The 27,584-nt window shown below is 35.9% G+C and overlaps 1 protein-coding gene across 2 annotated transcripts in view; it reads left to right on the forward strand.

The window, feature by feature from the left end:
- The window catches only part of LOC113505488 (thyroid receptor-interacting protein 11-like), a 57,700-nt gene that overhangs the window by 1,137 nt on the left and 28,979 nt on the right, over positions 1-27,584 (forward strand). Inside the window, exon 2 of one of the 2 annotated variants that reach the window (XM_026888215.1) lies at positions 8,910-8,963. In XM_026888215.1, coding sequence (XP_026744016.1) covers positions 8,910-8,963 — 54 coding nt within the window. Of the gene's footprint in view, positions 1-8,909; positions 8,964-17,080; positions 17,166-27,584 lie in introns of those variants that run through there. The other variant, XM_026888219.1, reaches the window with a different exon arrangement.

Genomic DNA, 27,584 nt, shown 5'->3' on the forward strand with positions numbered 1-27,584 from the left:
GTAGAAATGAATTGTGAAAGATCTCAAAAATCTATTTATTTACATAAATAATATAATGTTTTTAATTATGATCTAATTTTAGTTAGTGATTTCCCATTTACAGTTATGGTAAATGCATTTGTACCAACTTTTTATGGAAGGTTAATTAGGTGGTTATTTTTGTTACAATTGATTGTGGCTGTTATTGGTTGATCACAAGACTTAACTAATTAATCACAAAGCTTAATGTCAGGTCAGTAAATGACTATTTCAGGTTTGTACTGATCAACCTTCTAAGCCATCATTGCTGAGTGCCAATCATATTTCTTTTTCATTTCAATACTATATTATATTTTTAAGATTAAACACAAATCAATAATAATTAACATTTCGCGTCTTTTCTATGTCCAGAAGACCTTTTCAGTAATGTTTTCATTATAATGAAACATTAAACGCGCCATCTATTTTCTAACGCACAAACAAATAATAGTTTTTGTTTCGTGACATAGATGTCGCTGTTCGTAGTTCATTTAAAAAAAAAGCTCTAGGATTTTTTTGTTGCTTTCGTTATGTGTTGTTAAGTACGATGAGGGGTCACACATTTACGTAAACTGTACATTGATTACTTGCTTTAATTTAAGTCAAATATTCACGACAGATAAAAAATAAAATATAAATCATAATAAATCATTTAGTATATTTTGAAAAAAAAACGACTCCCGCATCAAAGAATTTAATCCTTATGTCGCGAGGGGTTTCAAACATTCAAGTCACATGCACAAAGACACCCAGACTCAGGACACGCATTTGTGGATCACGCAAATGTTTTTTTAATTTTTTATTGAAATTGGAAAGTAATTTTCGAGTCCATCGTGGAAACAAAACCTTCACACGTATCTCATTTTATGTATATTAAGCTGTATTGTATATTTATTTTTGTTTGCAAGCGTAAGGATCGAAGCCCCTAAAATATTTAAAAAATAATCCGATACATATAAGCGAATTACAACTATTCCATAATCTCTTCGGTTGCTATAATGTAGTGAAGTTGAGGCAAAAGCGAAACCCTTAAAAATGAACAATGTTGACTAGACCTTGTAGGTTTATCAGCTGCCGAACCAATCAACTGAAAAACGTTAATTAGTAAAGTGTATTGCGCAACACATGCTAGTACATTTTATACTAGTTTACGGTAGTACGTATTATTACGATAGTACTGGTAATAGGACCAGCAGAACGTTATACATCGTATTTTCATAGCTTTGTTTTTTGCCTGGATTGATTTGTCAATCTTACTTGTATTAGAAAAGTATAATTTCGAATAAGAGATTAAAACCCTTTCATAGATTTTAGTTTGAAACATTCAATGAAACTTGCTGAATCATCAACAACCCTATCTCCCCAAATTATTATAGGTATACTTTACGAGTATAATATGAATATTCTGTTTATATTACTATTAGCATTTTAGTAAAGTGTATATCACACCTTCGCAGTTCACCTATTTCTTGTTCTTGTTATCTCTCCATCCCTCTAAGGAGGAATGGTAGAGAAACCTTCAGGCAAACAGTCCAACTTTGTACATATTTTCATGTACAAGAAATACATAAATCAATAATTTAAGTTACCATCTACGACTTGAGGTAGATATAGATCAGGCGCTCCCTTTTATAAGAAATACTCTCACAATACACTCAAACCGAATTCGTTAAAGGCAAAAAGATCAATTTTATTATAGGTTTTTGGTATCGAGTCCACTGATGACTGTCATTGATTGACCACAACACTTCCAACCCAACAAGGCACCTTAAATAAGACGTGCCAGAATAATTTAGCTTTTGACACCGGTGACAATATCAGAATTCCAACAGCTGAATCTGGTGAGATAGGAAATATTACCTAACGCGGCAAGGGATAAGTTGTTGGTAAAAATTATATATGGGAAGCATCAGCATCAGTGGGACACAATCTTGTTTCCACAACTACCACAGTTCCGTTAAAGATGGTGCTAAGTAATTAGTTTCCATAAATGTCTAACACACCAATCCTAATCATCGTCCAAAGTCCAAAATAAACGGACCTTATTTAATCTCAAAACATTAAGCTTGAACAAAGCTTTCTGCCTAACATCGGTTAGATATAAAGTATTAGGCAGGTTTCACACTCTCCCCATACGGGCTGACCGTTTGACTCTCGGAATAAACACACATGTGCTACGGATCGGTCCGTACGTGGTCACCACCGCACTAAGCCAGGATAGCTTAACCCATATTGTATAGTTTTTAGAAATCCGTATCTAAAGAGTAAAAACGGAACCCTGTTTTTAAGGTTACACTGTCTGCCTTTTCTTCTATCACCAGACAGTTGTAACTTTCCCGAATGAAGCATTTCTCCTGCTGCCTTAGCAAAACATAATTGAGGTTTAATTACGTTTGGGAAGATGATCAATTTGTTTCCCATTTGTCCGGCTTTTTCTACCTTCTGTGAGCGCTACCCATATAAAACAGCTTCCTGCCTTTACACATCTGCCTAAAGATCAGGTCTTTAGGCAGATGTGTAAAAGACGCCGCTATACACGTAAAGTACGCTATCACATATCCACAACTGCAATAATATAACTTTATAACGCGGTAACACCAGCGCCCCGATTCTGCTATTTGCAATGGCCATTCAAAGGAAATTCAATAAGGGACGGTAGACTTAATCTCAATACAATGAATTTCCAATTTTTGTGTTGGCAAAATGCTTGAAATAATAGGTAAAATTTTAAATTTAATCCATTTCCCATTTATTCAGCGGCCATTGTAAATAGCAGAATTAGGGCCCTGGTCTCCCGTCTCCTGCCAGCTGTGAAGCCGGCCTTATAAAGCCAATCAGGTCACCGCATTGTCAACCAATACCTGCGAATGTTACATTTAATAATACGACACTGTTTGCTGAAGGGTTCACATGGAAATTGTTTATTGTGTATTTTGTAGGTATAATATTAAATGTATACCCCTCCCTCTCTATCGAATGAGGCTAGATAGAGATAAAGTTTCTAAGTACTACTAGCCCATAAAGTAAGCGTAGTGTGGCCATTGAATGAGCGAGTTTGGGATTATTTGAAGTTTATTTATCATGCTGGTGACTTCACACGTGCACTTTGTTATATTACATATGTATTTTATTTGCGAGGTTTTAATATTTAATTCACGCTGCACAATAAAAAATACAGTCAGAGTCTTAAGTACCTATGTTTTTTCCCTATTTATCTATTTTATAATACTTATCTAACATGCGCTGTCTCACTACTATAAGTCTTCCCTTCATTTCTTTATTCATATTGATCATAGAAACAATAATATATATTCTAATACTGAATGCAAAACAAACACTTTTCATCCTGTCTGTCTGTTTACTGATCTGCATAAACGATTCATCTCATGTTATAGTAAACCTAGAGTTTAAGAGTAACTTATGGAGTTTCTTGCCGGTCATTCTTCCTTCAACTTTGTGTCTTTACAGTAACGTTTTGAAAGTGCCTTAAAACGGCCTATTTAAAACAAATTTTGATTTTAATTTCGAGTTCTGATTGACATATCAGCCCGCTGCCTTCGTGGCCCCACCGGCCACACGCTCCACACACGCGCAGAGCCCCAAATGGCCGTTGGTAGGGTAGATACGGTATCGCATGTTTGCACTGCGATAAGCTCTGATAACGTACAGCTTTCGGGCGAAACCTGTGCCGCCGTGTCGAGCTTGGATTATTGTTGGGTTTCAACTATACTGTTTCATTTAGAAGTTTGGAATTTAGATATTTGTATCTATATTGCTTACATGAGTAATTAATATACTTTAACAGCCGTATTCAAGAAGAGTACAGAGCGCAATCTGTGCAAATGTAATAAAAAAAATGTACAGGGGTTTAATAACAAAGCTCTACCGCCTGACCCGCGATAGGAGAAGAAGTTGATAATTAGACTGGATAAATTTCACAGTTGATATAATTTTACAACTATTTCTGCCACAACAATGAATACAAAAAATAATTATCGATGCTAGTTACGCTTCTAAAATTGTAAGTGACAAATAAATTTTTGAGTCCTTCAAATTCATTTGTGTCTCAAACAACTTGTTGATCTCCAGCCTATTCTTAAGGAATTCTCTGTGTCGCGAATCACACTTTCACTTGACCACTTCAAAACATAAATGTACTACTAATAAATAAATGTACATGACATGACAAGTCCTATAAAATATCTACCATTGGTTATTTGCCTCCTGCATGGATCGCTAGCCACCACCTCCTGACATAACGATCCTTAATTAAATAACAGTTTTAGTATGGAAAGAATAATTCTAGAAGCGTTTATTTTTAATTAGGCATTGTGTAAATAACGACCTTCCATTCATCTGCAAATTAGATTTAATAGAGTTATTAACGAAGAGGTCTTAAGGAAAGCGGTTATGGCGATAGTATTTTCGATTTAGGTAATCTGTACGTCACTCATTTAGACCAGAGTGATGTACCTACCACGTTGTGAAAACCAGGTGTAGCTAGATAGTTGCTTTTTAAATGAGGGGGAAAATATGTTTTGTAAGGGGCTGATCTCTTCTACCATTAAATTAAATAAATAAGTTACTAATAATACACACAAAAAGGTAAAGGTAAAACTATCGTGTCCTCGAGGTATAGATGTGGAATATACTGAATTATTATCGAATCGGAATCGATTTAGGTGTAACGTGTGTATACAAATTTCATGTGTTTTATGTCTCAATGCTAACTTATTTTTATATTCATAACGAATTCACATTGAAAAAGTTAAGTCTATTCCCATTTAATTTCATTCCCTATTAAAAACAAAGAGCCGAATAGGCTATGCTAAAAAAACATTAGCGACATAACCGAAAATAGTCACCACTACAATTAACTTGGATGTTAGGATGCGAATAGATAAAACCCAAACTGAGCTTGTGGCTAAGCTATAACCGCATAAGTGAATCGATCACAGGTTAAGCTACGCTTGACGCGGTTGGTCCCTAGATGGGTGACCATTCTTGTCATAACGAGTTCCTTCGTGTTTGTGGGTCCCGGCTGTTATTCCTACATCTTTGGCAGTCGTTACAGGTAGTGAGAAGCTTGAAAGTCTGACAACCAGTCTAACCAAGGGGTATCGTGTTGCCCAGGTAACTGGGTTGAGGAGGTCAGATAGGCAGTCGCTCCTTGTATAACACTGGTACTTAGCTGAATCCGGTAAGACTGGAAGCCGACCCCAAAATAGTTGGGAAAAGGCTAAGCCGATGAGGAAAATAGGTAATGCTAACTATTTTGTCCTCGAGGAATCGATGTGTACTGCTTAAAACTGCGAAAAGACATACCTAATCTACTCCCCTATTTACTGGAATGTTTTGAAGTGAATAGATAAAGCCTTAATTGTAACGACTTCTTTCAAATAATTAAACCAACTTGGCCTAACACAGTCATTAGATTATCTTCAGTCAAACCAGCTACCATTTTCACGTACATGAAGATTTGCAAAGTATCGCCTTACACATATACCAAAATGCGATTGACGTAGCACGATTTAGGTACAGTCATTAAGAGTCAGACGCTACGCGCTTCCTCCCTCGAGGGTGTCAATAAGGAATCCCCCCATAGTGCTAAAAAAAGCTAAATGTTTTATGCCGAAGGTTCATAACGATTTAATTTTAAATAAAACACTGAATAATATTGATTTAAAATCTGACTTCTAAGAATCACCTGCAAAAGTTTCGGCACACGAAACCAATATATTTTTGTCACTCTATGTTAATTCGGCGTCAAAAAAGTCATTGACACATCCAGTGGGTCAGTTTTTTACATTTTGAATAGTGTATGTCATACGTTTCGTAGCAATATCATTAAATCTGAATTTTGTCCGTCTGTGTCTTATTTGAATTTGGGAATGTTACACAAGGGGCCAAAGACCTCCCTTGTGTTGGTACGAGAGCGGCGCGAGTATTTATTCAGTTGTTTCTCGTGGTTCTGTATGTTTAGTATTTAAAGTTGTCTTGTCTTTTTATAGTGGATGTCTAACTGCAACGTAAATGCCTCATCCTTTTCCGTTTTGTTCTTCTATGTTTCTGGCTAGGGAGTTCCGAGCGAGTAAATCTTCCCGTTGTCTCAGCGTAATTTGAAAAAAGCGTCTAGTATTAGAAGCTTCCAGTGTCTGCACGGATAGCCGAGTGGTTGAGGTCACCACGCTAAACACACCGAGCGCGACGTGTCGCAGTTTCGATTCCTGGGTAGGACAATCATTTGTGTGATCCACGACTACTTGTGCCTAGTCTTGGGTGATAAAAACATTTAATTCATTACTGCGGGAGTAGTTTAAAAATAAAAACAAAAATATTCGTTGAAAGTGTGACGCCAATCAATTGATATATCAATTTTTCCTATTAAATATTCTCAATACTGACGTAATAAAAGACACTTTCGTGCAATAAAATAATTAATTGACGTTATTAAGAGGAAACAATTGTTAAGTGCAATTGTAATTGCAATGATTGAACAATTATTGCTTAAGTGATAAAAACAAAGTCTTTTTCTTAGACTGATTTAAAAAATGGTCCAAACCAAGTCTTAATTTAGACTACATTTTAGTTCGGCTTCGAGAATACGATGAGTTTGGTTTTGTTTAGGACTAAAATTAAGCTAAATCATATTATTTTAAAGATAAAGATAAATTTATTTGTGGTTTTTTGTTAATAACTTGAACTTGACTTGAAATAAAATAACTATGGGGACAAACGACAGCCACTTTGAAATTTAAAAAATAAATAAAAAAAATTGGTTCCCCCAGTGCGACATAAATAACATAAAAATAAAAGCAAAATACGAACGAATTGAAAACCTCCTTTTCGAAGTCAGTTAAAATGGGGTCATGAAAGATTGACGTAGGCGCAGCCGTTTTCAGAATATCGTTCTACCGTAGCATGTGAAACGATTTCGTCAATTTTTATATTCACATAAAAATAGGTAGGATACTAGGTATTAGGTATATCTTACGTGTGACAATTCATTCGTATTTTCATTAACCATGTTTGCATTAGGGTTGTGCCAATCGGTTTCTCTCTAATAGTCTACGGTACCCTAAAAAGAGGCTCCGATTTGTCAATGACCGAATCTGCGATTATAATCTTCGTCCTAGTTCCTATGGTAATGCCGTTTACCATAATATTACCATTGCTAAACGTTTGGGTGTCGACTCACAGTTCTTCCCTTTGTTTGCCATCGGTAACTACCTGATTTTTTTTGACAATCATTGATTTTTGTAGCTGTTCAAAAAATATTAATGAGTGTTATTAATTTAGTTGAATATTGTTTGTCGTTTTTCGTTGGCTGTTAGTTGTGCGACATTTTTTTTACCTTTCCAATTTAGATTTTAAAAGAATAAACAACAGTTAGATTTGCATTTGTATTTTTAGTATCGCATTTATATTGTAAATACGAAAGTATGTGTGTGTGTATGTTAGTTACCTCTTCACGCTCAAATGGCTGGCCCGATATCGATGAAATTTGGTATGGAGGTAGCTGACACTTTGGAAATTTTTGCACATATAACCGATATCTAGGCAGGTAAATTCCGATTCATTACACTTTTTAATGCTGGTTTTAAATTATTAATCTCAGTTGATACAGCAGGTAAAGGTAATGTGGAGAGTACCCTAATAAATAGAAGTTTACATTACCATTATGTTTCAACGATTTCGGTCCAGGAAACAGATTTAGAAATTATAATGTATCGCGTGGCCGGTGACATATTGAATTGATTTGTATACGATATATCTTTTGTCCATGCAACGTGTTTTAATGGAGTCTGGACGGTTTTAAATAGATGCCGTTTAGTAACAATAAAAAAAGGATAAAAAATGGTACCTATCAGAAGTATAAACGTAAATTACATTACTGATATATAATGTGTTTTCGAAACTTAAGACCGACTTTATAATTTTGACAAAAGTGTCATAGAATAACAAAAGCCTACCCTTCATGGTATTTCTAGTCTCTGGACTTATCTGGTTATCGTTATCAAATTTCCTGAAAACCTGCCTATAACACCAGTCATGTCTCTCTATGGTTTGTATATGGAAGAAGTTAAGGTTCCTTTATCAAAACTGACACAAAGTCCGAAGTATCCAAAGCCAAAATATCTCATTACACTGTTCATGAAACACCCAAACATAATTATGTATAAGTGTCTCTAAAAAAAAGAAAAAGGCACTGACATGATCGATGACGAGCTTCAGAAAAAAAACGACAAATCATCGGAGTTCATAAAAAGAACGAGAGCCCGCCAATAGCGTTCGAAAATTTTGTAATTCAAATTCGGTAGCGATTGTAATACGCCAGCAATAGGTCAGAGTGGTATCGGCATCGCAAGTGGGTGTTTACGAGCCACTGTCTTTATGTAAAGTGTACGGTACGTATGCGAGGCGCTTGTGACGTCTTTCCTGTCGACGGATAGGTGCGACACGTGGACTTTTGGACTAGATTTCTGTCTGTATTTAGGGATGGCTTTTGAGCTGGAGTTGATGAAAGTGTAAAGATTTGCTTGTTTTGATCATAGTCATAAGTTCTTCATGTAAAAGTATGATTGGTTTTTTTTGATATTTTGAACTATTGAATAATGAGTAAAAGGAAGCATAGTCTTGTTTTTATGTGTGTACCTGAAACTCGATGTTATAAAATGAAGAAGAGATTCTTAGCATTGTTAAAATGTGATATACTTGGTAGGTATGACGCGGTTTCTGCCTAGATGTTTCGGTTGAAAGGTGTCAGCTACCTTCACACCAAATTATATCGAAATCGGTCTAGTGGTTAGGATGTGAAGAGGTCACAAACACGCACACATGCTCATTTATTACATCATCAGTGTGATTTAATTTGTATTGTTTTGTTTCAGATTGCATCCCTGAAGAAGTTAGTTGATGAGCTTCAAACTTCATTGCAGTCTGAGGTGAGTTCTTACCAAAAAATTTTAACCTCAAGGTACCAGATACATTTAAGACTTACATAACTTGGTTCCAGGTTAAATAAAAGAAAAATACTCCAATTTTTATAAAACAATGTCAGCCCAGCACTATTTCTTATAACTTGTCTGTAGTTGCGTGTTGGAAGTGTTAGTAGTTATCTTCTAACTGCTTCTAAATATCTGGCCTCCTCAACCCGGTACTACCCGGGCTTCAACCAGGGAATCACGATACCTCTTAGACTGGTCGTTAGACTTTCTGCTACTGACTACCTGTAACGATCGTTAAAGATGTATAAATAACAGTCGAGAACAACAATTAAACGTGCCTCCTGAAACACGAAGGGACTCCTAGTTTAGCTACGAGTTCCTCAAAACGACTTCCGCACTAAAGAATTCAATCCTTGTGTCACGGAGGGTTTCACAAACATTCTTGTGTTGAACAAGTTTTTAAGGATCACATAAACGCATTTCCTCAACTACATTATACTTAAAAAAAAAACATAAACAGTCCGGGAGCCATTCATATATTCTTCGACATCATTAAAATAATAATAGTTAGAAATCAGTGGGTCACAGGAAACGCTTAAACTTAATGTCAAATAAACGAATGTTTATAAAAATATATCGAAAGGAAGTTAAGTTTCAGGTCGTAAGGTTAGGCCAGGAAACGGTCTCGAAATACACTGTATAATAATGTATGAGATACATTTGACTTGTATTGCTTTTGTATGGGTGATTTCTTTGACTTGATATTCAGAGGTGAATTATTTATGACTCTTTCCCCCAATTACTGAAATGTAACTTTCAGAAGTTGGTGAGAAAATATCCCTCCTAATCTACCCCTTAAAGTAAAAGGAGCTTAAAACTCAAAAGCTACTAATTCCACTGATTGACGTATTTGAGAACTTGAGAACTACTTGTGGACAATATTTTATTTTGTCATATTTCACTTTTCTCTGAGCATCTAAACCATCCAGGGCGTAAACTAAACTCGAACAAAAAATGTATCGCTTCGTTTAGACAAAGTTCCGTGGCTTATTTTAACGTATATACATAAAGGTTACCTATAGGTTTGACAGTCATCTCAAACCGACTTTGGATTTTTTCACCAATTAAACAACTAAGTATGTGTATGTAATATATCTTATGTATTGGTATTATTTTCCATAGTATGTAAATAAGTAATTCTACATATTGCACATTATGCATGTTTAATTAGAATATATATATTACGACCTTTATTTATAGGCACACCTACCTCTCGATATCTCTGCATCACCCTATGGTTGACTGGTAGAGAATGCCTCAGGCATTAAGTCCGTCATTGTACATTTAATGTATAAATGCGGACAACATCACATAAATTGTTCTGAACCCAAAGTAAGTTGCTAAAGCACTTGTGTTATGGAATTCAGATACAACGAAGGTACCACAAACACCCAGACCCGAGACAATGTAGAAATGTGAATTTTTACATTGACCCGACCGGGGATCGAACCCGGGACCTCAGAAATAGCGACACCTTGAAACCGGTGAGTACGCCACTCGACCACGGAGGTCGTCCGTTATAAAAGTAAAATAAATAAAGCAGAATACCGAACACAATTTAAAGAAAAAGTCTTCCACTCTAGTCTTCGTAAATGAGGAACCCCATGTAATTTCAGTTCAAATCTAAAAGAACAGAACTAAACTAAAACTAAAACCAAATATCCTCACGAGTTTCCCAATCATGCTATACATAAACATACTCTTGATATTCAGTAACAGCAGCAGTTATCCATACAACACGGTGTAACATGTAAAACGGGTCCTCAAACCGTCGTCCTCTGATAAAAGTATTGATCGCAGTCCGCGAGTGATAACCGACTCAATATAAAAGCCGTGATAAGCGGTGACGCCTTTGTTTTGTGATATTAACGGGAGGAGACCGGTCACTAGGTATGTCTATTTTTGTATATTTTTTATTAAATAAGAATAAAAGGGTATATTTGAATTAGTCTTCATTGGTTCGTAGAAGTTCAGCCGTGCGGGCATTATCGTTACATCCGAAATGAGGTTTTGTAATGCGATGACGTCATACTAATTAATTTTGGTAACTAAGTAATGTTAATCGTAGTTGGTAGTGTTAATGAAGGTAGGCGACGATTTTTTTGTATGTTATGTTGATAAATGTTACTGAAAGTTAAAAATACTCGCGACGGGATCTGGAAAATAAAGAAAATAATAAAAATTGAGCCCATCGAATCGACCTCCATTTTAATTTTTGCCATTAATATTATAGCTGTATATCTATAACAATTTCATCTGTACAGCTGTAACCGTTCATGAGATATAGCCTGGTGACAGACAGACAGATAGCGGAGCTTTAGTAATAGGGCTCCGTTTTACCCTTTTCGTACGGTAAGCCGTAAGTTGATGTAAAATGTCGCATACGTGACGTAATCTTGACGTCATGAACACCCACGACTCAGTGCCACATCTAAAACAGTCCTGACTTATGACCTCATAGCGACTTTGCTAACAATAATATCAAAAAGTTTTTTTTTTTTTTTTTTTTAATCTAGACATTGTCAAGGCTTCAGTCACTCGAGGCGACTATGCCAGCCTCATAGGGAATTACTGGCGGTCATAAATCCTCGTACAAATTTCCTCATCCATCCAATCTTCTTTCATTCATACATAACTTAACAAAACCAAATATCTTCTTACACTCCTCTGATAGTGGACTGGACAACATAACATTTATTAATCCATTTTGAAGATTCAAGCCATGCAACATTCGACATCTTAAAGCCCGGTAACGTTCACATTCAATCAAAACATGTATAAAATCCTCTGGCTTCTGACACGATATACACAACGGGGAAGATTTAACACCAACTAAGTGGTAGAATTTATTTAATGGCACATGACCAGACCGCAATCTAAGCGCGGTCACGAGTGTTTCTCTAGAGAATCCAGCGCCGTCAAACCATGGTGTGGAAGGTGGAACTCTCTGTATAGATTTATACCAGATACCTTTAGTAACTGAATTTTGATTGAATAAGTACTCCCATTTTTTTCTGCAGAGCACACGAACCTCTGTTAATAATTCAGATACAAAAGGCACGGACAATAGCACTACCCCCCCATAAACTGCCCTCTTTGCTAGGTCATCTACCACCTCATTTTCACAAATGCCAATGTGGGAGGGAATCCATTGAAACTCGACACAAACACCCGCTTCCTGAAGTACGGTGATTAATTTTAAAGCTTCATAGGCTGTCGGTATACCTCGAGCCCCCGAGACACACCGAGCCAGATGTTGAAGGGCACTCCTTGAATCTGTTAAAATAGCAATTTTCTGGACATCCAAAGACCTTGCATATGAAAGCGCTTCAACAATTGCTATCAGTTCAGCTCTCATTACACATATTGCTGAGTTCAGATTAAATTTCATATTGATGTTAGCTTGTGGATCAAGGAATGCTGCTCCAACACCCATTGGGCTTTTGGAGCCATCAGTAAACAGCTTATAATGTTCTAAGTATTTGCACCGAATCTCAGACATCACCCTCCGTAAGAGCTCTTGAGTATTGGCATTTCTTTTAGGTACATTTAGGCTATCTAGCGAAAAATGTATGACAGACTTGACATCAAGACTTGAAACCCAGACCTCTAAAGAATACATGTCTAGTATAGAGCTTTTGTGAATTTGTTTATGTCTCAAAGACTTATGAATTTCTATCAGGGGAGGAATATTTTTATTGTTCCAGTACCGGTCCAATGCCGTTAAATCATCTATTAATTTTAATGTTGTGTTGTTAGACACTGCTGCCACCTTAAGCCAATATCTACAACCCAACCAGAATCTTCTAATTTCCAGGGGTTGCACACAGAGCTCGCTCTCCATCACATCAAAAAGTTAAAGTTTATTAATGGAAATGGAAGTTCCATTTTCTTTTCAAGATGTGCTGCAGTTTCGATCCCCGTTTGATACAAAAAAAAATTAGGGCGATGCACATATGGTCGTTATAAATCAAGGTGATTAAGCGAGCATCCTATGGCGGACAATGCTAACCTAGACAACCCTCAACCATGAGGAATCGAGGAGGAAGAAATTTTGCGTGTTATTTAAAATTTTGAGAAAATTTTGTAATGGTTACAGAAAAGAACACATAGTCGTGCTTATCGCACAAACTTTTGTCCTGGGTGGGAATCGAACCCAGCCTCCGGTGTAGCAGTCTGGACTGATAACCAAACAAGACAGCTTTTTGTCCTCAGAACTCTGATTTGTTTCTGTTTTTCCAGTTTTACTGTCTGTCGGGTTAGAGTTTTTGAGTAAGATGTAGAGTTTTCCTGATTCTTCGCAGGTGAGAGGTTAAATGCAAAGTCAATTAGTTTTCTATTTTTAGAGAGATGCTATCAGTTATATTACTTTATAGTTGTGTTAATAGCTTTATTATCTAGCAGATAAAATGATTTCAGTAATCCAAACAGCTTCGGGATTCCCTGTATATATGGGTTTCAAAATGATAATAATTGAGGAAAATGCAAAAACTATAGGACCTGCGGAAAAGAGGAATAGAAACAAATTAAATTTACAAATCTAAAAAAAGACGTATTTCGCATAGCTTTGGGCGACATGCCGCGGCTTCGATCCCCGTGTAGGACAAGCATTCGTTCTCAGCATTCTGTTTGAGTAATGGGCAAGACGACAATTTTTAAGCATCTACTATTACTAAAAAATATAATATTTCTGTAATTTAAAAACTAATTTTTGAAAAAAAATAAATTTTAATGAAACGTTCATTTAGCTCAGCAAACTTGTAAACATTAGAGATCAAAATGTATATGACTTGACAGTGACAGTGACAGTATTTACTGAGGGCTGACGTAACACACTTCGATTGGCGTTTTAAAAAGCATGGCGGATGGCAGTATTTTGCAATTTTATTTTCTAAAATAAAATAATAATCTCGTCCTAAATTTTAAAATGGAGATTTTTTCCACAGTACATACACAATATTTTATCAGTTAAACACAATATTTTAATGATTCCGTCTTACTGTCGTCTTGCCCATTTTTAACATTTAAAATATCTTTTCAATATTCAATTTAAATTCAAGTGTTCAATCAGGATTTTAGATTATGAATTTTCGTATCTGTGCCCAGCATTGGAAAATAAGCTAGAATTATAAAAGGACATTAAAACTTCACTCATAAAGAAAACAAACGTCATTAATGTTTGTCCTAATTCTAACGAAAGGGCATCAGGTCGGCGATTGTAAACGATGCAAATGATTGCATAATTAATATACCTAACTGCGATAGTCCTGTATTCAAATATACCCTAATGTGGGCATTCAACTTTATTTATTTGAATCTTTAAACTTGCAACGGAAACGACCTTTGCCTTTTTAAATACTTTAGTTTTTTTTTATTCTGGGACTAAATCGACTTTTAAAAGTAATTCCCGCATTAGGAAATTGTCTAGCTTCACTAATTGGAATTAGAATTCCGTCCGTTACTGAGGCTCCTCTGTCCTTCCGTCTGTCGGTCACCAGACCTCTTGAACTGTGATAGCTACACTTTTTTTGGTAGTTGGCAAAAATATTTGAGCACTCAGAAATCTACAAGTATTTGTCAACGATTTGTAATCGTATACACAAATAACAAGCCTTGTAATAAACATTCAATTTATGGATGTCACAAATGTTTGCGTCATTGATTTGGAACCGAACCCGCAATACGATTCGCCGATCGCGCTGCGTATTGGGGTGGTGACAAATACCGTTTGTCTAACATTAGTGTTAAAATTCCGGGATAGTCAATCTCTTCCCTGGGACACAATCCTGGTTTGCAGGAATGACACATCTTTTGCATTAAAATAAACTTTACCGTGTTGTAACCCAACAAATACACATATTTATAGTTAACAAAATATTCAAATATGTGTGTACATATGTCTGTTTATCCGTCACACAACTGCGCAAACATTTTAAATATATTGTTGTTCCAATTTATATTTTTGGTCTGGTGTATTTGTATACTTTTGTACTAGGAGAAATAGTATTGGTGAATCTAGAAAAATATATTTTGCTGTTTTTACACGAGCAATTACATTAATCTATTTTTTTTCTGGTGTTGTATTAACTACGTCACTAACAAATACGCCTATTGGTGAAATTATTTTCAGATACAGTCAGTTTTATAATGCCACAATCTTACATTTTTTTTCCCTTTTTACTAGCTGTCCCGACAAACTGAGTAACGCCCTACAGTCGATGATAACAATGCAGAAAAACTTTTTCATATTTTATACCTTTCTAAACTTTCCCTGGACTTTTACAAATATTTCAAGACTGGTTTTAGCCAAATCGTTTCAGCCGTCTTTGAGTTTTAGCTTGAATTACCGTAGGCTATGCATCCTAGATTGCAACACATAGTACACATCACAATATGACGCATGTTCGGCACCTGTACGTTATATTGCTTTTGTATCCTCGCCCACAGGAATAAGTCCCCAAAACGACTTATCCAAAACATTGCTCCCAGTCTAATTAACACAATTCCATTTCATATCGTGATAATCATAGATAATAGTGCACCTTCATAATAAGCTAGTTTTAGTGTTACCTTGACACACGGCTGGCTTCTTTGAACTATGGATGTATGCGCCGTAGCCCTAACAATATTTACTGCACATTGTTTCGTAATGCGCGCACATGCGATTATGTTGCGTACTTCCCTTACATACTGTTTCTACTGATCATTTGTAATTTTATTAAATCTTATCATGTGTAATGTTGTTACGTTAATTCCGTCTTTAATGGATATAGATGTATCAACTGGTTTTTGATCGACATTAATACGATTGGCACCTACAGATCAAGAAAAACGTTAATTACCACTGTGTGGTGATTACTGGAATAAAAAATCGTCTTCTACATATGTTCTTACCTTGGGTTCTAATCTAATTGATTGTTTAATCAATTTCCAAAATATAAAGGGTTGTTTCCACTCGTACGAAATTCAGCTAAATACCAAATTATATATCGATAGATGGGACGACCGCCTCTCAAATATTAGTCATCAACCGTTAGACGATGTTAAAGTTTTCCATAATTATTTGATCCAAGTTTTAGTTTGTTATGATGCCGATTATGTATTTTATTTTTGCGCTGCTCATGTCGCAATGATTTTCTCGTTCAGTTACAGTAGAGTAAGCTTCTGAGAACCCTTTCTCTGAAACAAAGAAACATTGACAGGTATTTGTAAGCAAGATGTTTTCTAGCTCTAACAATGTTTTTATAGTTTACCAAACTGAAATGCCATAACTAACGTTTGAATTAAGGTGCGTTATCTTTAAAAAGGACTGATAAGATCGTTGATCTTTAAAAAGTATTACAATTAATCAGATATTACTAAAATCGCGTGATTTAGGATTTCCTGCATAGTTCATATATTTTGTCGTCATAAAAAGCACGTCATGACAAACAGACGGATCTAGCAAGATCCGTTTGTTTCTTCTTATCTTTATTATTAAAATTTGGGCTATTGTAATATTTTGATTATGTTTTTTTTTTAAATTATTAATTTCTTTTAGTGAAACTGAATTATCTTTGTCGTTTGTATATTTATAGCTATTGCCTTCGAGACTTCCATTCATAATGCACGACTTTTTTCATTCGGCTGTTTCTTGTGAATAGGTTCATTAAAATAACGACTAGTCGACGTAATTGACTAGTTTTCCTTCTTTTGTGTTTTATCAGTAATCGATATCCGTCGGGAATGTGTATTATTATTTAAATGTTTAAGAATATTAATGAAAGTTACCAGTGCAAAGGTCTGAAGCGACGAAAGATTGTAGTAAAAAACCGACGGAACTTAGCATTATTTATTGAAATTTCATTCATACGAATCGTCGCACCTTATTTCGTAGAACACACTGCATTTTTCATGCAGGCTTCGTTGTTGCGCGTGTGTGCGTCCCGCCCCTCCATGTGTGGGTGAAGGCGTATCTCAAGCGTCGCAGGCGCCGCCTCGCCACTCAGTTACACTGTGGAGTCCGCCGCGAGCGGGCGTCCCGACCCGAAAACATTCCATAAAAGCACGTTCGAATTTCAAAAAATTCTAAAGTGACGGCAGAGTTCAAATAAGGTTATCGGTTTATGTTTGCGGGTAGGATATCCGCGCCTGCTCGAGGTAAGTTTTGTAATGTTTGCCTTTTTTGTCTATTGTTTATCCATTTTTTGTTTGTCTTTGATTAGCGTTCTGCTGTACGGTTGCATAGGTCACAAGTTTAATTTTTCTTTTGAAATATTTTTTTTTCCTGAGTCATGTTTGTACAAGTGACATCATATTTGGCACATCCTTTGTAAAGTGTCAAATATGGCTCATTACCACAGTCAATGGATTTATTATCTTGCGGCAATGGTATATAATATGATAAGTTATGATTCATGTTAATATTTACACATGGCGTGTGTAGACGATGGTAGATATCTTGATGATAAGGATTCATTATCACAGGCTAGTGATCGTAAGGTCTAGATGACATTACTTTCCTATCGACCCTGTATCGTAAAAAGTGCGATATGACGTACAATCCTCAGTCACACCTATAAAATTCGGTCTAATTGGATAAGCAAAGAAAATAACGCCGACGAAATGCCAGCATTTATTCCATTCGCTTTTTGCGTTCGTTAACGTCGCTTTGTAACAGTTAAAGGTTACACAGATATTTCGTTATCTAGAACATGACCAGGTTTTACTACAGCCAAATACTGAATCAGAACAGTTGTCAGAATGACTCGAGATTTATCAAACATTCAGTGACAAATCTAAGCATCCATAAAACTAATTAAAATACCCAAAGAGCAGAATAATTAGCCTAAAAACAAAACCAATGGAACACGAAATCAAGAGCCGTGTCCAATTTCATAATTTATAGAGAACCAACCATGGCGATATTGTCAAACACATTACTGCATAGATTATCATCGGCGGGTAATTAAATTGAAATACCAATAAATACACGAGTAGCTTTAAAATAACTAATTACGTTTAAGTCCAGCCTTGGCATGGTTTCACACCTCTTCGTGACTACGGTCTACTGAATACTGGTTTGGAAAATTATGATTTTTGTTCTATCATTCATGATTACATATTGGACTTGGTTGAACCAAGACTATTTTTACGTGAATTTTAGTTTCCAAGATGTTACTACTAAGGAACAGTTATTTATAGTCCAAAAATTATGGTTAAAGGTTTTTTTTATTATTTCCAATGTATTGTTTCCTTATACATAGTAAATTGTATTTTTATACCTTATCTAACACAACTATAAAATTGGTGATAATATTGATTGTTGTTTATACCGCAAACGTATATTATGAGTATGAATCAAATTCGACGGAGAGCGTTTAGCTTATGAAAGGTTTAATCATGATTGGCTATCTCAAAAAAAGAAAAAACAGTTTGATCTATGCTACAATATTTACAGAAGTCATATTGAATTTTGGAGTACCCCAAGGGACAATACTTGGTCCTTCACCCAGTGGTTGTTGAAACCCTTTCCAAATCAAACAGGCTTAATAAAGAGATTTATATGAAGCTTACGATAAGGTTGATATGGTTAAAGTATATTCTAATATCACCGAAACAAACTCTCAGAACATTAAGCGCTTATTTCCATCAAATGCACAATTAAAGATGTATTCTTTTTTTTCATAGTCGTTCTGAACAATGGGGCTCGCGTGTCGATGCAGTGTGTAATGTTATTACAAGTACCCACCAATGACAGATTACAATTGTAATACGCTGACGGTTTTACCTCATTCAATGTCATTTGGTACTTGTCTGTCGGTTGGTGACGGCTTTTTATAACCTTAGTTTTCAGTTTTCTTGCCATTTGAATTTTGATTTGATAGATATTGTAAATTCGGTTTTAGGTTTTCGTGTGACTTATGGTTTTTCTTTTTAGATGTGAAAATTTCTTCTAAAAGTATTTTCACTGCTCGTGATTTTACTTTACGGTTTATCATAAAAGTATAAGTTAAGGTTAACCTATAACGTTTCCTTTATCTAATGTTACTATGTAATACTTTCTTACATAAATATAAAATAACACATCTTTTTGTTAATTCTTACGAAAAATGACTTATCTTTATCACCTTCAAACATTTTCATTATGTTAAATAACACTCGACGACAAATGTAGTGAATACATCGACGAGCGCTTTGCCACTGTAATACCTACTCATACATTATTCATTGCCGACAATTAGCGATTCAAAATTACTTATTTATCGTTAAAAGACATTAATTCGTCCTCGGCGGGTTTTATATCGCGCAATTAAACCTCTTTAACACATCACGCATCACGAATTTCGAACGCAATTCGAAAAAAGTAAATAGACCATAGAGGCTTTACACTACAGATAATGAAACTAAAAACGTGACAGTAAAAATGGCGGGAAACGACTTTCGACCGTTATCCTTATCGGCCATGTTCTGTTATCTATGGAACATCGCCTAGGCGGCACTTATGACGATAATTCCTTTTGGTTACACACGTTTTAATGTTCATAAAACGGTTCAATGATTAGTCACTTGCAGAGTCAGTAGAAATGGTACAAGTATATCAGCCGAGGAATAATCAAATGGGAGTAACACGGCGACTGTGTCGAAAGAATGTATGCTAACCAAACATACAAGTACAAATAATACAATTGTACAATTAGCTCCGCCGTCGTACGTAGAAATCACGAGAAAACTATTTATTTGTGAGATGTTCTCCAGACGAATATGTTTTGTTAATAATAATTGCTGAACATAAAACTGTATGACTTTGGCTGGTGACTGTATGTCTTTTGTTTGTCTAGCGAACGTATATTTTATGCTGGAACTCAGACAAACGGAGATCGTTCATATTTCTGAGGCACAAGCATGATGTGCAACTCTTGTAGATGCAACAGTGTGTAAAATTTACCCTATTGTAACTATTATTATAACATTGCTTAGAGTATGTATGATTCTAAGCTATTTCGCATTCGTAACTTCTAGACTATGTGTTGTTTTCATTCAGTCTCAAGGTTTGATGTGAAGAATTCCGACTAGACTACCCAAATTAAGCAAAGTTTTGATAATGAACTTTGTGATATCCAAAATAGCTAGAATAAAACTATTCAATACGAAAAATTCTACTTCACCTGTAAATTAAATTCAAAGGTTTTGTCAATTATTTAAATTATATGTTGCTAAGTCGATAACAGTTAATTCATCAACTAATATTAATTGCTTTTCCATTGTTATTCTAAGTGCAAAACTTGTCATTAGCATAGTGTATGCCAGTAATGTGTCTCGTCACGATTGACTTGAGGGACTGATAAAGCCGGATGTCACTTGTAACGTGAAGAATTATTTTTTTAAATAAACTGTACTTTTATCTACCTGTATGTGTTAATGTACATTTGCTTCGTTTTCAAGTCTGTTGAAAAGTTTTTGCTTGACTGTTAGTTGCGAATTAGGATTCTGGTCCTTCGGTACCAATGACAATTATTATTAAATGAGTAATAATGATTGTGTGTCTAGTGCTTCTAGATGTTTCCCATGTTTTGTTGGGCATTTAGACCCTTAATACCTTACTTGTTGAAGGTCAAATCAGTATCTTCTGCACCCTTATTCTACCGGGAACATCACAATAAGAAGCTTTTAATTTACAAGCGTAGTGACAGATGCCATCTACAGTTATATTTGGTCTTATTATCTCGGCTACTATTGTACGGACCGGTTCCTTAACATCTCCAAAAACGAGTTTTACTAAAAATTTTCAAAATAATAATGAGCTCACTTGTGGTGTGTACAATGGCTGCTTATTTTCTGGTGTGGGAATGAAACATCGGACCAAATGATCTGTAAAGTTCATCGTCTTATAAATTCTTGAACAAACTTCATATGAATAGATAACGTATCTGAAAGAAATTTCAGCCGATATAACCACCAAGTAGTTCTTTTTGTTAATTATTCCTTTAGATATTCTACTGCATGTTACATAAGAGTAGCTATGCCATAGAAATATGGCCCGAAGGACATGTTTTTGGTCCTTTTTCGCCAAATCAAAAATTCTTGAAAATAGTCACATGACTGATAGTGATATTTAACGGTTATTAGAAACAAATGCAGTGACAATGTAGTAACTGTTACAAAGATAGTATTTTATCATTGTTTAAATGGTTTAACAGCGAGTTCTCCATCGTTAAATCTGGGTCGTACTTATCTGATAAGTTTAAGAGTCTCTTGATACGGAATACTCGAAATTTCAATTATAGATACCGCGATACGTGTGATTTCTTAGTAATCGTCGTAATCCAATTATTATCTTTGTACATGATTTGTAAAAGGTGTTTGTTTGCTTTTACTTGTTAAGGTACGGAAACGGGTCGTCATTTAGGCCTTGTATGACGTACAAACCTTTGAAGAAAAAAGAAATCGAAATTATTACTGCGGTTGCAACTAGAGTACCTATTATTTCATTTTGATAATATTCAATGGTTAGGTACTACCCTGTTACTGTCACTGTAAGATACCTATATTTTTCTAACTCTCCAAGAAATTTTCACAACATATTATTACTCTCGCAATAAATAATCCTGTTCAATGTTCATACTTGGTGCTGAATGTGAGTAACAGCAAAAGGTGTGAGAACGTTTCGCGACACGTAACACCCCTCGGTCAGCGATATTCCACAAACGCCGCCGCTCCGTTCCGAGAACGGTGCGCTGTTGCCGCGTCGATTAATCGTTTGTTTCATTCTATTAAGCTGGACTGACTGACCTGGCCGCAGAGAAATGTTTAAAGAGACAAATAAATTCTGGTATCATTAACTTAGGTATTTCAATTTTGAAAACATTATAGTCATTCTTGCTTAAGGATTATAATTGTTGTGTTTGAGGGAAGTGGGGAATTATATTGTAAGCTTAAGCTAAATTACGTAAAATATTTGTGAATCACACAATTGCTGCTCGTACGGAAATCGAACTAGTGGCATGTCACGATCATTAGCATGGCGAACTATACCATGGTGCAGTCAAATATAGACGATTTGGTGGTTATTTTGGGTGCTAAAACATTATTTTTATGGAATGAACTGGAATTTTCTTTAAAAAAATAATAATGCAGTTGTTTAATTATTTTACGTGTGACAGGTTTGTGATTCCTTACGTTGTATATTCAACTGCAACAGTCAACTAAGTACTCTAGTGATATTTCTCTATTGCTACTTACTATGTATATGCTTATATTTTCTTTCTTATTTATCGAACAGAACCTGCATAGTTACTGGCTAGTTGTAATGTTTTGTTTATACAGATTTACGCGGTATTTTCCTCAAGTAATTATCAACGACTATTCTAAAGCATTTTATAAAATTCATTTCTTTGTTATTAAGTTAAAAAAAATGTAAAGAAATATTACTTATTTTAATAATAGTAAGGTGTATTTATATTTTCTCAATGTTTTTTCTGTCCAAAATATTTTTTGAATTTTTTTAGGTAAAGCAATTGAGATCTGTGTTCCTTATCACATTGCTGGTATATAACGTAAAAACCATATTTTACCTGTGATTATTACTCACCAAAACGACTTAAAGATATCTTTACTATATACTCAGTAAAAAACCGAGCAAGAGGAAGTTGAACTCGCGACGCAGAGGGTTCCGTATAAAGCTGAATAAAAATTTCGATATAATAACCCTTGGTTAACGTCGCCAGGCAATAGTCAGTTTTTAATAAGTCAAGTGGTCTACAGGATCGTTAGCACCTCTGTTGAAACTCTATACACCGTTATTTCCATTTAAAATGTATGAAATCGCCCGTAAATAACTCATATTAAATGAGGGTCAGAGACCAGAGTCCAGTCCGACCCGTATTATATGCAAATCGACACATCACTTGGAAAACTATCGATTACAATAACAAAGACGTCACAACGAATTTCAAATCGATATTAAATCGATGCTTGTGAATGCAATGACCAAGTTTTTAACTTTCATGGTTTTGTAAGTGTTTTGGTAGTGTAATGAGACTATTTTTGGTTTTTAAAGTTTTCGAATCATTTGAAATGGTGAGAAAGACGTCATAGATGAAGGCTGGGAATAATTTAGAAATTATTTACATATGATATCCGATCTAGTTTCGGTGTCGTAAATCTGAGGGATAGAGTATGACCTTAACGATTAATATAATAACAGCCTCTGGGTATAGCCGCACGCGCACAGGCTACTTCCCATTTGCGATTTTAGATACCATTATTTGGAATCCAGGTTTCCTTACGATGTTTGCCTTCATTGACTGTATTTTTCAAACACCTATTACAAAATAATTAACCACTTGCTAAAACGTGCTAATCTAGATCAGAAGCTCAGGGGCAGCTTAAACCCTGATTTTTGGAGTAAATCAACCATACGAATAGATTTAAAATATTATATGTCCAGGCTCTATTACAACAAGTATTTCCCTGCTATATCCCACATATATCTACATGTATATAACAATTACGTCCAGAGGCCCTGCATTCTGCAGAGCGATCCGTGTTGACACAGTTGTGTTGACTTGGCTGCGTCTGCGCAAGCGACGCGACGCGGCGAGTTATGCGCGAGGTGAGCGCCTGTTGGACAATCCTCGTGGAGCTTTTGAAGTTATTTAGTTGAGGGTATTTGTGGTTGGAGAAGATTTTTGTTTTCTTTGTCATTCAGATCAGTCAGATCTTGAGGCATAAATATTGACGTTTTTTGTCATAATCGGACGCACTAGAAAAAATAGGATTCTTCCGTTTTCAGGATTTTACTTTAAATTAATGACGCTAGTGGCGCAAAGCCCAACATAAACACTATTGACAAAGGATTGAGAAGAAGTTTGGTGTTCTTTAATTTAAGACACTATTATCCATTCCGCATAATAATGTTACGGTACAAATACTTCCAAACTAGGGGTGCTGCTAATAGTTTGTATCTTTATAAGAAGCAGTCACCTGATGAAAAATCTGTTGCACACTTATCATTTAGCACAAGTATTATAAAAAATCATATTCGAATTGAATTAAATAAGAATATTAAAAGGCACTTTCCTTTTCGGACCCACCAAAAGGACCAGAAACGGAACAACCTAAAGCCGAACCTAATGCAATAAAATCATTATGAAGTACTTAACGTAATGAAGAAATTTAAACGTTATTGGGTACTTCGGCGTTTAATAGTGTATCCCACCTTAAAACATTATGCTTATGTAAGTCAAGTTATTGTGTGTAACCGTTTACGTTATATGCATGCGAAAGCATATTTTCGAAGGTTGCCTTGTAGCTTTATGTTAGAAACGTGCCTGTGTCACAGTCGTGTCCACATATAACATATAATTGTGGGTAATATATCGGTACCTATGATATGTGTTTGACTTAGTGCCTACAGAGTCGTAGGGGGTAGTTAAGCTGTGAATACCGCTTCACGCAATGTTGTGCGGTGTCATGAGCTTAGATTTAGTTGTGTAGGTAGAGCCTCCATGCCGGATTTTTACCTAATGCGGTCCAGTTTATATGGGGGAGGTAATGGTTTTGTTCTCCCAAAGATAAGCCTTAAGAACCGGGCACTGATTTTTAAAACTCAGGATATTGAATATATATTTTGAAGTTTGGTATTATTTTATAGGCGCGGAAATAAGGACCAGAAGTCCTTATTTCCGCGTCCTTAAGGATTAGTCAAGTTTAGTAAAGTTGCTCGATTATAAGTTGATAAAGATTGTTTTTATATTAATAATGAATTTGTTACAGCATGTAGGTCATAGCCGGTTACAGTAATTGTGGCTTTATTGCGTTATATCGCTTCAGTCCTTCTTTCTTAGTGTCATGACCATTAAATACTACATTTTTAGTTGTGACTATTATAGTTGACGATGGTAATGAAGATAAAAAATAAATATGAATCAAATCTTACCTCTTTATAATATTAGAAAGATAGTTTAGCAGTAGAATAATTCGAATCATATTTTTTTTATAGTTTTCAACATTTAAGTTACATAAACCGTCCAGTTACGACAAACCGGTAGCTAGTTCCTGTGAATACATTTTCCTGGTACGTGTTGTGCATTGTATCTAATCTGCGATCTAAATGATACCGGCTCTAAGGACCCGCATCTTCTGACTAGCACCAATGGGGGTGGAAATGACGGCTGGAGTCATGTAACTGGTGTTGTTAACTCGGTCCTATTGTGAATTGGATTAACGTGTTGAATTTTCAAGCAATTTATTGAACTGTCCTAGATCTGGTCGTGGAAGACGGGTTTGTTCCAGATGATCGGTCGGTACTCAATACAACAATATAAAAAAAATGTAGAGTTTATAGATAAATTGCAAAAGTCCAATTAAACTAGATTGTTTGCTTAGTTATGGTTCCATGTGGCCCAAGACAGAATCAAGGAAGGATTGCGGAGAGGTTTTTGCACAGAAGTGGGAAACAATTAGATAGAGGGATAGAGTTCAAATTAAATAAGGCTCTTCCGTAAACGTAACGTAAACCTCTTTAGCGACTAAGATGAGATGATTTCGAAAAAACGTTAGAACAATGAAGATTTATTCTAGATAATTCCAATTTGTAATACTTTAAAAAAATAATCCGTTTAAAAAGTCCGTACGTACGTATACTTGACACTTGCTTTAAATAATGAAACGTTAAAAGTTAAGAATCGCGGTAGCGCTGCCCAGAGGCTTACCGCGACACTTTACAAATGACTTATGCGTTTTTTAAGCTACATTAACATATGTCATTTCTTATTTCAATATTATAAGCATATTATTTTACTCGCTTCTCAGTTAGGCCTTCAAATCTAATGGCGTTTTTTTTGAAATATTATTTTGATATTTAAAAATAGTATTTTTTTGTTTGAGTGTTTTTCATTAATGCTTTTGTATAAGGTTTTTTAAGTTCTTTACACATGTGTGTTATCCTGTTTCTTAGTTCAATATTGTCACTTGTCGCTTAAGGTAAAAGTGTGAGTAAAAAAGCCGCCGCTCTGTATCATGGCCCTAATCGTCCACTATTTAAACCATATGCCTTCATTCTGAACGCGTCCGTATAATTTAAACTCGTGCTACGACCGACCAATTCATCAAGAGCTCTTCATTCACCATACTTGCTCAGCATTATGTAAACTACGTAGACCTAGTTACATTGGCGGCGTGTTGCTAGCTGAACGTGACTAGAATGAGACTGGCTGCGATACATTTTTAAAAAGAGAATGCGGGTTTCGCGCCTAAACAGCTGTCAAGTGTTCGTAGCGTTTGTGTTTTAATTGCCGAACGGCCAGTATTTGCACAGCAACGGTGGAGGTTTTATTGTAACTCTTTGTTGAATTTAACGTGACACTGTTTCTAAGCTGATGTGAATTGGAAACGAGTGTCGCGTTCACTTCTTACTATTCAATTTGTATTAACGGTAGTTCTATTTTTGGTGCCTACCAACACCAAACTGGTGTCTACAGATCAGATTTATAATCATCATCAAATCTTTATGTAACAACTTCACTGACGAGACTTAGCCTTAGCCCGCAGCTCTGTCCGTGCATTTTATTTATATCTTCAAATATGCCACACCATTATGCCGGATGAAAAGCCTAATATTTTACGCAAACTGTCGGCTACCTGCGAACCAAAGTGTACCAAAATTGGTCTAGCAGATCTATAAATTAGAACCCAAAGATGATACAAACACACTAACAAACTTGAATGATGAGTAATTTAACAATTTTTTCCCAGCATATTTCTCATTACAAACACATAGGGTTGTACAAATGACTCTTCCAAAGATAATTCCATCTCATAACTCTTCGCTGTTTCAAAGAGTCGTACCGTCGTTGATGCGGTATATTTGTCTTTGTCCAGCCCTATTGTGTTAGCGCGTTAGTACAGTTAACTCGACTGACCTCCAGAACAGATACGTTTTAAAAATTCTTTACATATTATGTAGATTGCGTAGTGAGTAAAGATTTTCGGGTCTTCGGGCGACTCTGTGGGCGGCCCGTGTGGTGCCGGGCTAGAATTGCACCACCCCATTTCTTCTCGTGGGTGTCGTAGGAGGCGACTAAGGGACAAAACAACACCGGGGGCGGGCAGCAGCGCCCCACGGAGAATAACTATACCACAGAACTGCGGTCACCAACCCGCATGCCAAGCGTGGTGACTACGGCAAATCCCCCCCTTATGCAGCACAATTTAAATTCACGGCCCCCAGTTCCCGGTAGCTGCACTATTCCTGGCCATGGTACCGGCCACGGTAACGGTGCAGTGGGGGGTGCTAAGAATCCCCGGGTGACGGCAGGGTACCTACGCAAATTGACTTTGGCGACGTATAACGGACGTACACTACGGCTGAACGAGCACGTTGCCGAATTGGAAGTAGAGTTAAGTCGTATTAACTGGCATATCGTAGGGTTATCAGAACTTCGAAGACAGGGGGAGGAGACGATAACTCTCGAGGCTGGTCACTTACTCTATTTCCGAGAAGGACACCAACCATCTCAAGGTGGCGTCGGTTTTATGATCCACAAGTCACTCAAGGGCAGCATTGTGGAAGTTGGC

The sequence above is a fragment of the Trichoplusia ni genome, chromosome 26 (genome assembly GCF_003590095.1).
Source record: "Trichoplusia ni isolate ovarian cell line Hi5 chromosome 26, tn1, whole genome shotgun sequence".
NCBI lineage: Eukaryota > Metazoa > Arthropoda > Insecta > Lepidoptera > Noctuidae > Trichoplusia > Trichoplusia ni.